The sequence below is a fragment of the Ictidomys tridecemlineatus genome, chromosome 6 (assembly GCF_052094955.1).
Source record: "Ictidomys tridecemlineatus isolate mIctTri1 chromosome 6, mIctTri1.hap1, whole genome shotgun sequence".
Lineage (NCBI taxonomy): Eukaryota > Metazoa > Chordata > Mammalia > Rodentia > Sciuridae > Ictidomys > Ictidomys tridecemlineatus.
This window is the reverse complement of record NC_135482.1, coordinates 173,217,492-173,231,574: the sequence shown is the minus strand read 5'-3', so window position 1 is coordinate 173,231,574 and position 14,083 is coordinate 173,217,492. Positions and strand designations below refer to the sequence as shown.

The 14,083-nt window shown below is 37.1% G+C and overlaps 1 protein-coding gene across 7 annotated transcripts in view; it reads left to right on the top strand.

Moving 5' to 3' along the window:
- The window catches only part of Fry (FRY microtubule binding protein), a 392,985-nt gene that overhangs the window by 242,068 nt on the left and 136,834 nt on the right, over positions 1 to 14,083 (top strand). For all 7 annotated transcript variants that reach the window (XR_013423443.1, XM_078016146.1, XM_021730283.3 and 4 more), the window contains 6 exons: positions 3,553 to 3,643; positions 3,866 to 3,945; positions 4,063 to 4,143; positions 9,620 to 9,788; positions 12,619 to 12,711; positions 12,807 to 12,905. Coding sequence is in view for 6 of the 7 variants with exons in the window: in XM_078016146.1 (XP_077872272.1) it covers positions 3,553 to 3,643; positions 3,866 to 3,945; positions 4,063 to 4,143; positions 9,620 to 9,788; positions 12,619 to 12,711; positions 12,807 to 12,905 (613 nt within the window). In the remaining variant the exon portion in view is untranslated. The remainder of the gene's footprint in view (positions 1 to 3,552; positions 3,644 to 3,865; positions 3,946 to 4,062; positions 4,144 to 9,619; positions 9,789 to 12,618; positions 12,712 to 12,806; positions 12,906 to 14,083) is intronic.

Here is a 14,083-nt window from a genome sequence, read left to right as displayed (position 1 = left end):
ACCACATAAGCCCTTCTACCATAAAATTTAAGGTTCCTATATGAGCAAATCAATGTGTATTATCCCCTCTGAAAAATATAAGTAAATACATTTATGATTTCATGTTTGAAGTAAACCATTGCAGCAAGGCAGTGAGGATACGAACCTTATTTTTTTTTTTTAAGGTTATTTATTTATTATTTTTTTTAAAAGACAGAGAGAATTTCAATATTTATTTTTTAGTTATAAGCAGACACAACATCTTTGTTGGTATGTGGTGCTGAGGATCAAACCCAGGCCGCACGCATGCCTGACGAGCACGCTACCGCTTGAGCCACATCCCCAGCCCTTAAGGTTATTTTATAAGCAGATTTCTTTGCATAAATTGATACATTTTAAAAATTCTTTTAAAATGACAGTAAACTGAAATTAATTACTCAAAATTAGATATTAACTGCTTTCTTGAAGTGGTTTATCCTTCATTTTTCTTGACAGTCCTAGTACTTTTGTTTTAAAAAAAAATTAAACTTCTTCTGAAATTGAAGATCTGTAATTTTACCAAATTATATTTCATCTAAATTTGTAACATCATTTTATGATAATCTCATTTATGCAAGATTCTGTTGTTTATCATTTTATTTGAAGGAGAGATTAATAGTGGAGAAGGAAACTTTTAGTGAAATATAATTCACATACCATAACACTCAGTTTTAAAGTAATAATCCAGTATTTTCTGTATATTCCTGAGGTTATACAATCATCAACACTATCTATGAACTTTTTTAAAATATTTTTTTAATTGTTGATGGACACAATACCTTTATTTTATTTATTTATTTATTTATTTTTATGTGGCACTGAGGATCAAACCCAGGGCCTCACACATACAAGACGAGTGTGCTACCGCTGAGCCACAAGCCCAACTTTCTATACACGTTTTTATCATGCCAAAAAGAAACTATTACCTATTATCTCTTCAGAAATTCTTTTTAAATTTATCTAATTTTAAAGGCAAAAATTATATTCTGTGTCTAGAAATGGTCATTCTGTGTGATCATTAAATGCAGGGGATCATTTTATTATTTCTCATCTTACATGAGAACTGGTAACTCCGGGGGAGTGGGGAGGGGGTGTGCAGCAGTTCTAATGAGTTGAATTGAGTTTTAGTCTGCTCCACTATTTTGTCAGAATTTAGTTATCAAAACTAGATTTTTCATGAATTGATTCTTTTAGGGATTGAAAATAAGGTTTTTAATTGTGTTACTATTTGTTTTCAGGAGATCAGAGAGATAGGTGAGGTCCGATATGTACAGAATCAAGACAATAAAACTTGACTTGGGTTCACTTTAGTTACATTTGAGCATTTAAAATGAGAGAATGTGTGCTTGGGAAAAAGCTGGCAGAATGAGGGTCTCTAGAGCATCCTGCATCTGAAATGCAGCTAAATTAGGAACTGTAGGGAGGAGTCAGGCAACTGAAAATAGTCAAATCGGAGAGGCAGACGTTGGGTTATGATTTCTAAGATTAGTATAATATCAACATTTGCACTGCCAAATAAATTTGTCAAATGCCTCTGGCTCCCGGCAGTTAGACTTCAAACCAGCAATAAAGTAGAATTCATTACTAGAGAAGTATGTCTTTTATTTTAAAGCCCAATTTGGCTTATTAGATACAATCAAAGGTTTGTTAATTTTTTATGTTAAGAACAACTCCTTTTTCAGGGTTTTCTGACCATTTCTGTAGACCCCTGCCAACCATCTGACACAAACAGTGTTCTCTACTTCTGCTGGCCATATTTGAGAATTTGCCTTCCTCTTGATTTCAAACTTCCTGATTCCTTATTCTGTGATATAATGAATATAAGGCCTGACTACTGAATACCTTCCTTTTTCTACATGTTTCCCGGGCTAGCAGTAGCACTTTGTAGCCCTAGAGGATCTTAAAGGACTTCAGACAGATGGTTTTCTCCACTACTCTTCCTCTTGGCAAGATGGTCATGAATGTTCCTAAATGTTCCTGCCCTGTGAATACATTTCCACCTGCAGGGTAAAGCTGCAGGCTCCCTGGCTAATGTTCCCTTGTCCATCAGGCTTAAATTGACCTTGCTCAAGGTTACAAAGCACCTCTAGAATTTCTTGATTTACCTCTTAAAAACCACCCTGCTTTGTTCACATTCCCTCTTGACTGAAAATAGAAGCATTCCATTTTTAAGATAGGTCTTGATTTATTCTCAAAATACCTTCAAGTCCAAATCCTGTCATCCTTCATCAACAGGTATTGAGTATGTATGTGCTTAAGAGACTGTGCTAAACACCAAACAAGCTTTATCTTCTCAAACCTTTATTTAAGTACAGGTTTGAGCATCCCCAATCTGAAAACCCAAAGTCTGAAATGCTGCAAAATCTAAAAATTTCCAAGCGCTGACATGGACATCTCAAATAAAAAAAAAAAAAATCCACATTTTGACTTTATGGGACAGATCAGTCAAAACATACTAAAAAGAGTGTATAAAATTACCTTCAGGCCATGTGGAGAAGTAGTATATGAGATACAAATCAGTCTGTGTTTAGACTTGGGTCCCATCCCCAAGAAATTTCATTATGTGTATGCAAATATTCCAAAATCTGAAAGTTTAGAATCCAAAAGACTTCTGGTCCTAAGTAACATTCAGGTAGTATACTTACTATTCCTGTTTTCTTGTTGGAGAAATTGCTGGTAATTAGAAGAGGCATAGTTTGAAGCCTGGATTGTTCCACACCGAAGTGCTCTTAACCACCATCCTGTGCCAAGGGACTGGGCATTCATTTTACGAGTCTTTCTTTGTTCAACTGCAAATGAGCTCTCAGTTCATCCAGTCAGCAAAAACTGGGGTTGGGGCATGATCCTGTCCTTTGTCAGTTCCGTTTTCATTTCTGACTTTTGAATGAGTCTCTGCTTTGCTGCTCCTCCCTCTTCTTCCAAAGGGCAAAAAGAAAAGAATACAGAATCCTGTCATTAAAAAAAAATAAAAAAAAAAGAAAAAGAAAAGAAATGCAGATCTTTTCTCCATTCCCTGTTGTCCTGCTCTGATTGCCAGTCATAATAGTTCTTATTTAGCTCCATTCACAAGATTCTTGCATTATATTACTACATTATGTCACTCCTTTCATGAGATCCTGTCACCACACACCTCCAGTTTGGTCACTCCATCATGTGTGGGCCTCACATTTTACAAATGATAGGAATCCTGGGTAGCAACATGAAAAATTGTGCTCTACATGTGTAATAAGAATTGTAATGCATTCCACTGTCATATATAAATAAAAAAATTCCACAAAAGGAAATAATGGACTCACTTGTAGCAACTCAGGTTCATGTGGTCTGAAATTTCAAATTTGAAGTCAGGGATTCTGGACTTCCAATCCAATGTTTATCCTCTGTACCCCAATAACAGCAGAATAAGCATTAGCAGGCATTTACCCCTTGTAGTAAAAATGGGTTTACAGTCCAGTGGGAGTGAGTTCTACGTTTTTGATGAATTCTATCACTCTGATAATATCTTTATTGCCATTTAATGTGTTTTAAATTTTGCAGTGATGAACAGCAGCGAGATTATCTAATGGAAAGACGGGACCTCGCCATCGATTTTATTTTTTCTTTAGTATTAATAGAAGTATTGAAGCAGGTGGGTAATCAATTATTGTTACTTTGTTGATGTCTATCAATGTGAAAATAATGCTTAAGTTTTGAAAGTCACAGTTTATGAAATTGGTTATGAATTCCAAATTCTGGGTCATATGAAGTATGTTTATTGATTGCTGAAGAACAGGCATAGTTATTGGAAGTACTATTACTGATTTTCTCCTTAATATTCCCTTCCAAGTTAAAAGTCATCCTTGTTTTTCAGATTCCACTTCATCCTGTAATAGATGGTTTAATTCATGATGTTATTAACTTGGCTTTCAAGCACTTTAAATACAAAGAAGGGTAAGGTGATTTCTTGCCTTAGAGTTTTGAAGAAGTTGGGTGCTTAAAACTGAATCACTGGTTTGATTTTTTTCAGATGAGCAGAGATCCTAACTTGTCTAATTTTTCCTTATTTAGGTATCTTGGTCCTAACACGGGCAACATGCACATTGTGGCCGATCTGTATGCCGAAGTCATTGGAGTGTTAGCACAAGCTAAGTAAGTGAGCCCCGAAGCCCTTGACTGAGAACATAGGAGTGCCTCTGACTTAAGGAGGGACAGCTGTGAGCTCACAAGGAACTCAGGTTCTTTTTACCAAGCATACCCACCCCTAAAACTAATTAGAGGCTCCTCCAAGGCCGGTACCTAGTTAACTTTTTCACCCAGGCAGTTGGGCCAGATCCTACTGAGTCCATGGGTTTCAGACAACTGCTTCAAAGAAAGAAATGGACTCACCAAATTACTTTTCTGTCTGTTCAGATATTCTAAAGGTGTTTATCAATTTTTTTTTCAGGTTTTGTTTCCTATAGTCCACGAGTGGGTGGTAGCAATCTATCATTCATGAATGGAAAAATTCCATTCTAGAATGTCCCCTTTACTCTAGACCTTACTTAATTCAGCTGAGCTAAAAGTGTCCCAGCGTCTGCCATGGAAACAAGTGGGGGTGGGGGAGTTCTCATTACTAAATTTATCTGGCCCCATAACTCCATTTAACAGGCTAGAACATAGTGTTAGACTATTAGCAATAACATACTTCTTCCAAAAGTGATGTCACACCATACTTACCCATCTTCATTTTATCCAACCCTGAGGCAAACCAAGCAAGATCCCAAATGCCTACTTTGGGCAAAATGAGGCAGAGACATAAGGAGAATTTAAGCCAAGAGACCAGTTGGCTTTGTTGATGCCCCAATCCTTGGGAAAGACAATCCTGCAAAGAGATTTCTATCTTTAATAGATGGAATTTCCTAAGTGAGTAGCATGTAAATACACAACTTTTCTAAACTTTGAAATACTTATTCAGCAACCTTACCTAGCCAAAATGTAGACAGGAACTTGGGACATAGACCCCAAAAAAAATCCTTGGCCTGATTTATTTAGTCTAATCCAATGTATCTACTCATCCCAACTACCTGTTTTTTCCTAACATAATTCATCAATGTTAGAAGGTAGAGAATGAATTTTTGTGGAGGGCAATACAGGTCAAAAGCTGACAGCAAAAGAAGAAACAAACTTGCTAAAGCATTCAGAAGAATTCTGTATTCCCAATTCTATTATCTGGACCTTTTTGTATGAGTCTGTGTTGTACTTTTATGATAGCTATTATTATAATTGTGGTTCATGAATCATTAAGGGATAAAGGTGCATTTTGGAGAAATTTCCATTACAAATAGGAAATAAAGACATAGGTATTTAACTGGATAAGTTGCAAGTATCTGAAAATTAACTAATGTATATCTTCCACATTCCTAAAAATGATCCAAAGAAGGAAGTATTGATATGTATACTTGCTGGTTTGTCAAACTCTGAAAATCTCAGCGTATTTCTCTATAATTATCTTGGCTTAATTCTCTTGTGCTCTCATTTGGACAGCTTAGTATTCCAAAGTGGCTTTTTTGTGTGTTATTCCTATTTTTAAGAATTATGCATAACAATGTCAGATACTGTCAAATGACCTCCCTTAGTTCCATACATCTTGAATAAATTGAGAAATAATGTCAAAACTGAGTAGCATTTGAGATTGTAGGAGTTTCCATATTAGGATACATCTAGGATCCACGGAGCCAGTATTTTCTTGCCAACAGTGGCTTTTTTCAGTTTCTTGACGTCGATATTTGTCCCAATTCTGCAATAGCTAAGTGTTAAAAATGTCTCAATTTGGACAGTGCTTCAGTATTTTCCAGTCGCTGGGGAACTCTTTAATTCCTGTCTTTCAGGGAAATTTTTTTTACTACTAAGTGATATTCACACATAGTATTGGCTTTTTTCAAAGTCAATTAAGCTAAAATTAGATTTTGTTTTTAAAGTACCTTGGCCAGTCTGCTCTTGCAGTGATCAGACTCAAATAGCCCATGGTATGTTCTCAACCAGGCAATGTGTAGCTAACTTTTATTGATAGATAATACAATCTTACCTTAGTGTCATACCATGAATTACGTCTTCGTTCTCATAAGTATACCAGGACCATTTCTTTATCTTCACTTTAGAAAAGTACTGCTTCTCTTATTCTCAAGGAGATTAAACACCCCCCCTCAACACTTTTTTTTAAAATCTGGTTCAGTGTGATTAACATTTTTTATTTTTATAAGTATTATAATAATTTGAATGTTAGATTGTGTATCTAGTTTCCAATGGTAATGCATATTAAATATTTTCCACATTATAACTTCAGGTTTTAAGGCTTACTTGGTTTTTGAGTTTTAGCAGAATCACTGTTTTAATATTCCTGGTAATAATGCTACTTAATTCCTATCAGTAAGGAATGTATTCCTATTAAGAGATATCCATACATAGTATTGACTTTTTCAAAGTAAATTAAGTTAAAATTAGATTTTTCTGTGTACTTTGGTTAAAAATATATGCTGTGCATATGCACAATATATCTTCATGTGAAATGTATAGTATTGCCAAAGGCTGAGTATTTACTTACTGTATTTGTCTAAGTTCTAAAGAAAAGGTCACTGAAAAATTGGCTTTTCCCTATAATCATTGTAAGGGAAGTGGATTTTTGGATTGCTTTTATGCTAACATAACATGTTCATATCATTTGGAACTTTCAACAGTAAAAGATAGTCATACTTATTTTTAAATGAGAAATAAAGTTTTAGCAGCCATCTCATGAGAAGATCGATAGACTGAGTTATACAAATAACCTGGTCTTTCCTACCTCTGCTTAGTCAAATATAAAAGGTGTAAGAACAGATGTTTAAATGTGTATTTTTTCTGTGAAAATCGCCTTTATTTCATTCATCAGTAGAAGTAAAATCAGACTTCACAAAATTTCACCTTTGAAAAGGACCTTCAAGTAGCCTAGCCATGTGCCATCTGCAAGAGACTTCTCAGTGACCTGCTCAGCTTCTGCTTACATGCCTCCATGACAGGAAACTCACTATCTCCCCCAAAGGAAATTAACCCACTCAGAACATGTACCGAGCACCTACTATGTGCCTGATCTTGTGGCACTTACAATTCATCAGTGGATTCAGACAACCAACAAATCCCATAGACAAGTAAATTATATTATATATTAGAGTTCATTCCATTTTCAAATGTCTTTTTGCCATAAGTTTTCCCTTCATTTTCTTCCATGTAATGATTTAGTGCTTGAAGAAAGTGTTCATGGCCTTCTCAAGTCACCTCACTTTCAATCCGTACACTCCTCATTGGCTAGGCAGTTACTCAGACGTATTGGTTTCCTGGGGACAGTGTAACAAAGGACCACAGTTTGGATGGCTTCAACAACAGACATTTATTTACACACTGTTCTGGAGGCTAGAGGTTCAAGATCAAGGTGCTGGCTGAAGTGGTTTCTTCTATGACTTTTCCCTTGACCTTGCAGGTGGCCACCTTCTCCCTATGTCCTCATGAGGTCCTTTCCCATTGTGGACATACTTTTTCCTCTTCTGTTCTCTAGGCATATTGGATGGGGGCCACCCTAACTCAATCACCTCTTTAAAGCCCCTGACTCCAAACATAGTCACATTCTGAGATACATGAAATTAGTACTTCTTTGTATGATCCAGAGTTGGGGACACTTTAGTCCATAAAAGTAGGTCTGGGGAAGGTCCAGAAATGTGCATTCTAGTAAGCTCCCAGATGCTGCCAATCTGGAGAACGTGCTTTTGAGAATAACTGGTTTAGACATAGAGATTTTAGAACCAGACATGGCTTCAAATGCTAACTTCTGAGCCTCTCAGCTATGGAATTTTATCAGGTTATGAAATCTTTCCCTAGTTTCCTCTTCCATTAAAAAAAATGATATAATATTGAACCTGCACACAGTGTTGTTGAGGATTAGATAAGTCACTATATGTAACTGGCCCATGGCTGGCGTGGAGTGGGTACTGTATCTGCTTGCTACTATCATCATCATCTCCATCAGTTTTTATCTATAAGATTTAGGAAAGGATGATGACATTGGAGCTTTGAATTTATATTCCAAAATAATCAACAGTGTAGTTTTAAAACTTCTTCAAATAGATGTTATCTGATATCAAATCTATTTTGTAAGTTTTATAAATAAAAATTGCATTTCAGTTTTGCTGATTTCTTCATCCTAAAAAGTAATATATAATCTTCCAACTAGTCTCCATGATATTTTACTTGTAAAGTAAACACAACTAATATTCAATAGTATTTAAGAAATGTCAGAATGGGCCTGTTTGGAATGCTGTCTTGAAAGTGAATGTTTTGTAGAAAGCCACAAAATGCCACCACAGATTAGGAATAAATCCTGAAATATCCTTAACTACATTAACAACCCATTAGAGAATATCTCATTCATAAAGTATTTGTGCCTTGAAGTTATTTATATTTTCTGCTCTATTGCTTTTGTAAAATCTTTTTATTGTGAAATACATGTAGCAAATATATATAAAAGCCCATAAAACAAATATATAGTTTAACAAATTGTTATAAAATGAACACCATGTAATTTCTCCCCAACCCCCAAAACTGGCCCCTTTCCATTTGGGAAACGGTCTATGTGCTCAGCTACCTTTATTGTGTGTCCTAAAACTTCTACTTTGGGGTAAGAATTGTTCCCAACTTCTGTGATTCTGTTGGTTTGCCTCTATTAGTTTGCCTTTAGCTTTTGTAATCACAAGTATGTTTTCTAATCATACCTGGCTTTCTGTGTTTTTCTTTTTTGTTTTTTAACTAATAATCAAAGCAGCATATCTCAGAAGTTTAAAAAAAAATCTCTCATAGGTTTTTAAAAAGCCATTCTTTTTTTAAACTCATATGACATGGTTGTTGGTGTTGTAATTAATATTATTTTGCTTTCAGATAATACAAATAAGTTTATTTTGTTTGGTTTCATATTCACCACATTAAATTATAAAATCCTATACATATAATAGACAGCCCATATCTTTTAAACATAATTTTCCCATTACTAGATTTTCCCATTACTAGATTTTTCCTTCAACTTAAAAATATATTTTTCCATGAGCATTAATCTAAAACTATCAAGGAACAACAGGAGAAAATTTTGGAAATAGATGTCAGAATATCTTTGGCCTTATTTGTTAAGTCCAAAAATCATTTGCTGTCACCATCAGAAATAACTGACCCTAGTATGTTATTACTCACATACTCAAAATTTGACACTTTAGGCCCTGGAGGTCTGTAAGTATGTTGGAAATTGCTAAGCCCGAGGAAATGGAGCTTTTTGTCTGCTCAATTTAAGAGCTAAACCATCTTGAGAGAGTCTAAATAATGCTGGGTCTGTTCCCTAGTCTAAAGGAGAAGTGAAGCATCTTGTCGAATAAGAGGGGGAAAGGAGAAAATTGGACTCTACCAAATCCCGAATGTCAAATCCTTGTGAAATGACAGTCATTGTACTTCACCTGTTTCTAAGGATCTGATGACCGTGCACTGTAACTTTAGGTGCTGGCAGCCATTGCATGGTGCTGGCAGCCCCCACTGCATGGCTTTCCTGTCACTTGATAAACCACTTATGTTCTTTTTGTAGATTCCCTGCTGTCAAGAAGAAGTTTATGGCAGAGTTAAAAGAATTACGGCACAAAGAGCAAAATCCGTATGTGGTGCAGAGCATTATCAGCTTGATAATGGGAATGAAATTCTTTCGAATTAAAATGTATCCAGTGGAAGACTTTGAGGCCTCCCTTCAATTTATGCAGGTAAAGTCCTGGGCAAGAGCACTAAGTGGTGATCAACTCAAGTAATTCCCTTTATCAGAATGACACCTCGATTGTGAAAACCCTTTATAAGCGGGATCCAACTTAGTGATTCATCTAGTAATATTTCAACTTTATTGGTGTGATAGGTATACACATTCAGTAGAAACTGCCTTTCAAGTTTTGAATTTGGATCTTTTCCCAGGCTAGCACTATGTGGTCTGAATGTCTCTCTAGATGCTGGGCAGAGCTCCTAGCCAGCCCCATCATCATGGTGGGAAACAACCAGGACCACAATGTGCTCTGTGGCTAGGCCAGGACATTCACTAAGTTAGGGGTGTTCAATGCCATTTCCTCTTAATGATATTTTCAACTTATGATAAGTTGATCTGGACATCCCATCATCATGAGCCAAGGAAATTGACAGCATTTGGATTGGCTACATCAACATTTATAGGAATCTTCATTTTTTAAAAAAAAAATCAACCAAATCATATAGGTTTGATGTCTATCAACCTGAATTCATTATGGTGCATAGCAAAAAAAATTGTTATTAATAAGAACTTGGGAGAATCCATAGCTCTATTAAGAGTTTACAACCGGGCACAGTGGAGCATACCCGTAATCCCAGCTGGTCAGGAGGCTGAGGTAGGATTGTGAGTTCAAAGCCAGCCTCAACAGCTTAATGGGACTCAGTCTCTGAATAAAATATATTTTAAAAGGGGGGCTGGGGATGTGACTCAGTGGTTAAACACCCCTGGGTTTAATCCCTGGTACCAAAAACAATTTACAAAAACTGTGGTACCTGGCAGCATTTTTCTAATACTTCTGTAAATTAGATTTGGTACTCATCTTACTTGAGACTGTGGATGTAGGAGTTATGAATGTAGATTGTACCATTCTATAATCAAAAAGGCAGCTATTAAAAAGGCACATAATAAACATAGGAGAGGATGGGAGGAAACTGGAACCCTCATGCCGTGCTAATGTGAATGCAAAACAGCCTGGAAGCTCCTCAGGTGCCCAAACGTAGAATTACCCAATGATCCAACAGTTCCACTCTAGGTATATAGTATACACCCAAGAAAAATAAAAGTGTATGTTCACACATAAACTTGAACACAGATGTTCATAGCAGCATTATTCATTGTAGGCCAAAGTGAAAATAACTCAAATGTCTGTAATGAATGGATGAACAGAATGTGACATATCCATACAATGGAATGTACAAAATGTGGTATATCCATGCAGTAAAGTACTGATGCATGCTGCAAAATAAATGAACCCTAAAAATATACTTAGTAAAAGAAGCCAGGCACAAAAGCTCATGTAGAATGTGAATCCATTTACCTGAAATGTCCATAATAGGCAAATCCATAGAGAGAGAAAATACATTAATGGTTGCCTAGGACTGAGCATTGGAGTGGATGGAGAGGTAGAGAGTATCTGCCAAGGGGTACAGAGTTTCTTTGGGGGGCATTAAAAAGTTCTAAATTTGATTGTGGTGATAGATGGATGCACAAGTGTTGGTAGACCAAAATCCAGTGAACTGAATACTTCAAATGAGTAAATTGCAGAGTATACGAATCATCTCTCCATAAAGCTGGTACGTAGAGGGGTGGAGAGAGGGCAGATGGACATTGTGTGTCAGACCTCTTGGATTTGGATTGAAGAACCAGTACTTATCGGCTCTGTGACCTTAGCCAGTCACATTGTCCTTTTCATCCCAATTAATTCACCTAAAGGTGCTGGTAATGACATTAACGTTGAGGATTCTTAGTACATGATAATCACTTGGTGATTCTTATCTATACTATTATTTTTATCCCACTTTCATACTAGTAGATCATATGTGTCTATACTTGGGTGACAACTTGATACATGCATACATAGGCAAAAGGTAGCAAAAGAACCATGATCCTGGGAACCATAAACTCCATTCTGTCTGGGGAAAACAGTCTCTCTGACTCCTAGGTTGGTATTGCCCACCCAGAGCTGGGGTTGTAATAGGATGTTGGTAGACTGAGGACCTTAGCAGCTGTTCTTGCCCGTCTTCCCAATTGCAACTCTGATAAAGGGTGAGAGCTAATGTGGAAATTAGTATGTCATGAAATATGTGTAGCCTGGATTCTTGGATGGAAATAGGGCCTGGCGGAGACCACAGGAAGCACTAGCAGAAGGCCTGGAGGAGAGAAGGCTGGCAGTGCTCAAGGAAGGCCTCCTTTCCTATAGGACAAGTCCCCGGGCAACCTGCAGAGACATCCTTGCTGTGGGAACCACACCAAGCCTTGTATGAGGTGGGGAAGGGAGGCATTCCAGACTTGCTTATGAAACGATCTGAATAATAAACACACCTAAAATGTCAGAGCAAGTAAACAGCTCTGCACCCGAGGCCATCCGGCACCGGGCCCAAAATAAGTTTACTGTCTTCAGCCTGTCTTCCCACGTTTTCCCTCCCTGGGGATCTGTGTTTGCAGCCTAGTCAAGGGTGCAGGCCCCCACACAGGGTAAGTGATCTACAGACCCTTATTGGAAATGAATGAATGAACGAACCAGCCAGTAATCCAGAAGATAAATGTGTGCTTACTGGTTGTAGGTGCTTTGTCCTTTCACAAGAGTGGCTTGAACTAGATATAGGAGGAAAGAGAGAAAACCAGCCTTGTGAAACGTCACTGAGGCCCTTGTAAACCTTTCGACTTGATACAAATGTCTGATCCAGTGATCTTTAAATAGATTACAGAATAGGCCGGTGTCGGTACGTATGATTAAGAGCCATCAAGTTTGCTTAAATACATTTTACATGTACTTTTCAATCCTTCTTTCTTCTTTGTAGGAATGTGCCCATTATTTCCTTGAAGTCAAAGACAAAGATATCAAACATGCCTTGGCTGGACTCTTTGTGGAAATCCTTGTCCCAGTTGCGGCTGTGAGTTACCCTTTCCCTTTCTAAGAACGTCTTCAAACTGAATGACAGACTTAACAGTCTCAATAATAGAATATTCACATGCACTTCTGTTTCAGGCTGTTAAAAATGAAGTGAATGTTCCCTGCCTTAGAAACTTCGTGGAAAGCCTATATGATACTACTCTGGAGCTTTCTTCTAGAAAGAAGCATTCCTTGGTTAGTATCTACGAGAAAATTCAAAACACAAACAAAACTGCAGAGATTAAAATTGCCAGGCAGAAATCTATTTGATTTGTAGAATCCTTGTATAAGAATGCCACAGATGGAAGAATTACCTATGACTGACTCCCTCATAAAGGCTTTCAAACTTTCAAGCTTACATTGATTATCAACTGTGAATCACAGTACTAGAAGGGGATTTGACTGTGTCACCTCCGATGACCCTTCTGGTTCTATGGATTCTGCTCTTTGTTTTTTAAGATTGGCTTAATATGATTTTTGTTTAAATTTCCAAGGATTATTTTTCCCCCCAATCCAAAAGCTAAAGTTTGTGAAGTTCCTCTTCTCAATCCCCAGGATCCTATATACTGGGTAACTCCTATCCTGACATTCAGGATCAGAATTGAAGTAGGCAGAAAATTGGGGATGGGAAATAGTGGCCCCCAGGCGAGGTTCTCTGATGAAAGGGAAAGCAGTTCCTGGGGAGGGTTTGTACTGAAAAGAAGCAGATTACCCTCCACAGTAAATAAAGCTCTGGTTTACAAATTGGCATGTAGTGTGCCAGGGCAATCAGGACAGTGTGGAGGAAATAGGTTGTTTAGATGGCTGTTTAGATGGTTGTTTAGTAGGGTTGAGGCCAGTTTACAAGTATAGACACTGCTGAGCATGTTGCTTTTCTGGTAGTGATAACAAATTGGCTCATTTGTCCACATTCCAATGTCACTGTGACTAATTGATGCATTTTTTTTTTTAAGACTAGTGATTGGCATCAGAGTTGCATTCAATGGAAACAGTAGTTCAAAGCCCTTTAAAGCTAAGCTAATTTAAAGAAGAAGAAAAAATAAGTTAATGAGTTGCCAAGCACTGAATCTCATCTCTGGCAATATGTTTCTTGCTAGTTCAAGTTAATAGATAAGCCAGTTATGCTTTTGTTTAAATCTTCGCCAGCCTGAGTTCTTTGAGAATCATAAAGGTATCTAAGATCTGGCTTAGCAAAATGGTAGTGAGTTCTGCATGTGTTTCTTGGGTGGCTGCCCATTAGCTTTTATGTCTTTAGTTGCTGTGGGAAATTGGCCCAGTTCGGCAGGAAAAGCACAGTAGCACCTCTGTTTATTTGGTCATAAGCAAATTCCTCTGTGGTTAAATTTGTCTTAGTGGAGTTTACCAATGTAATA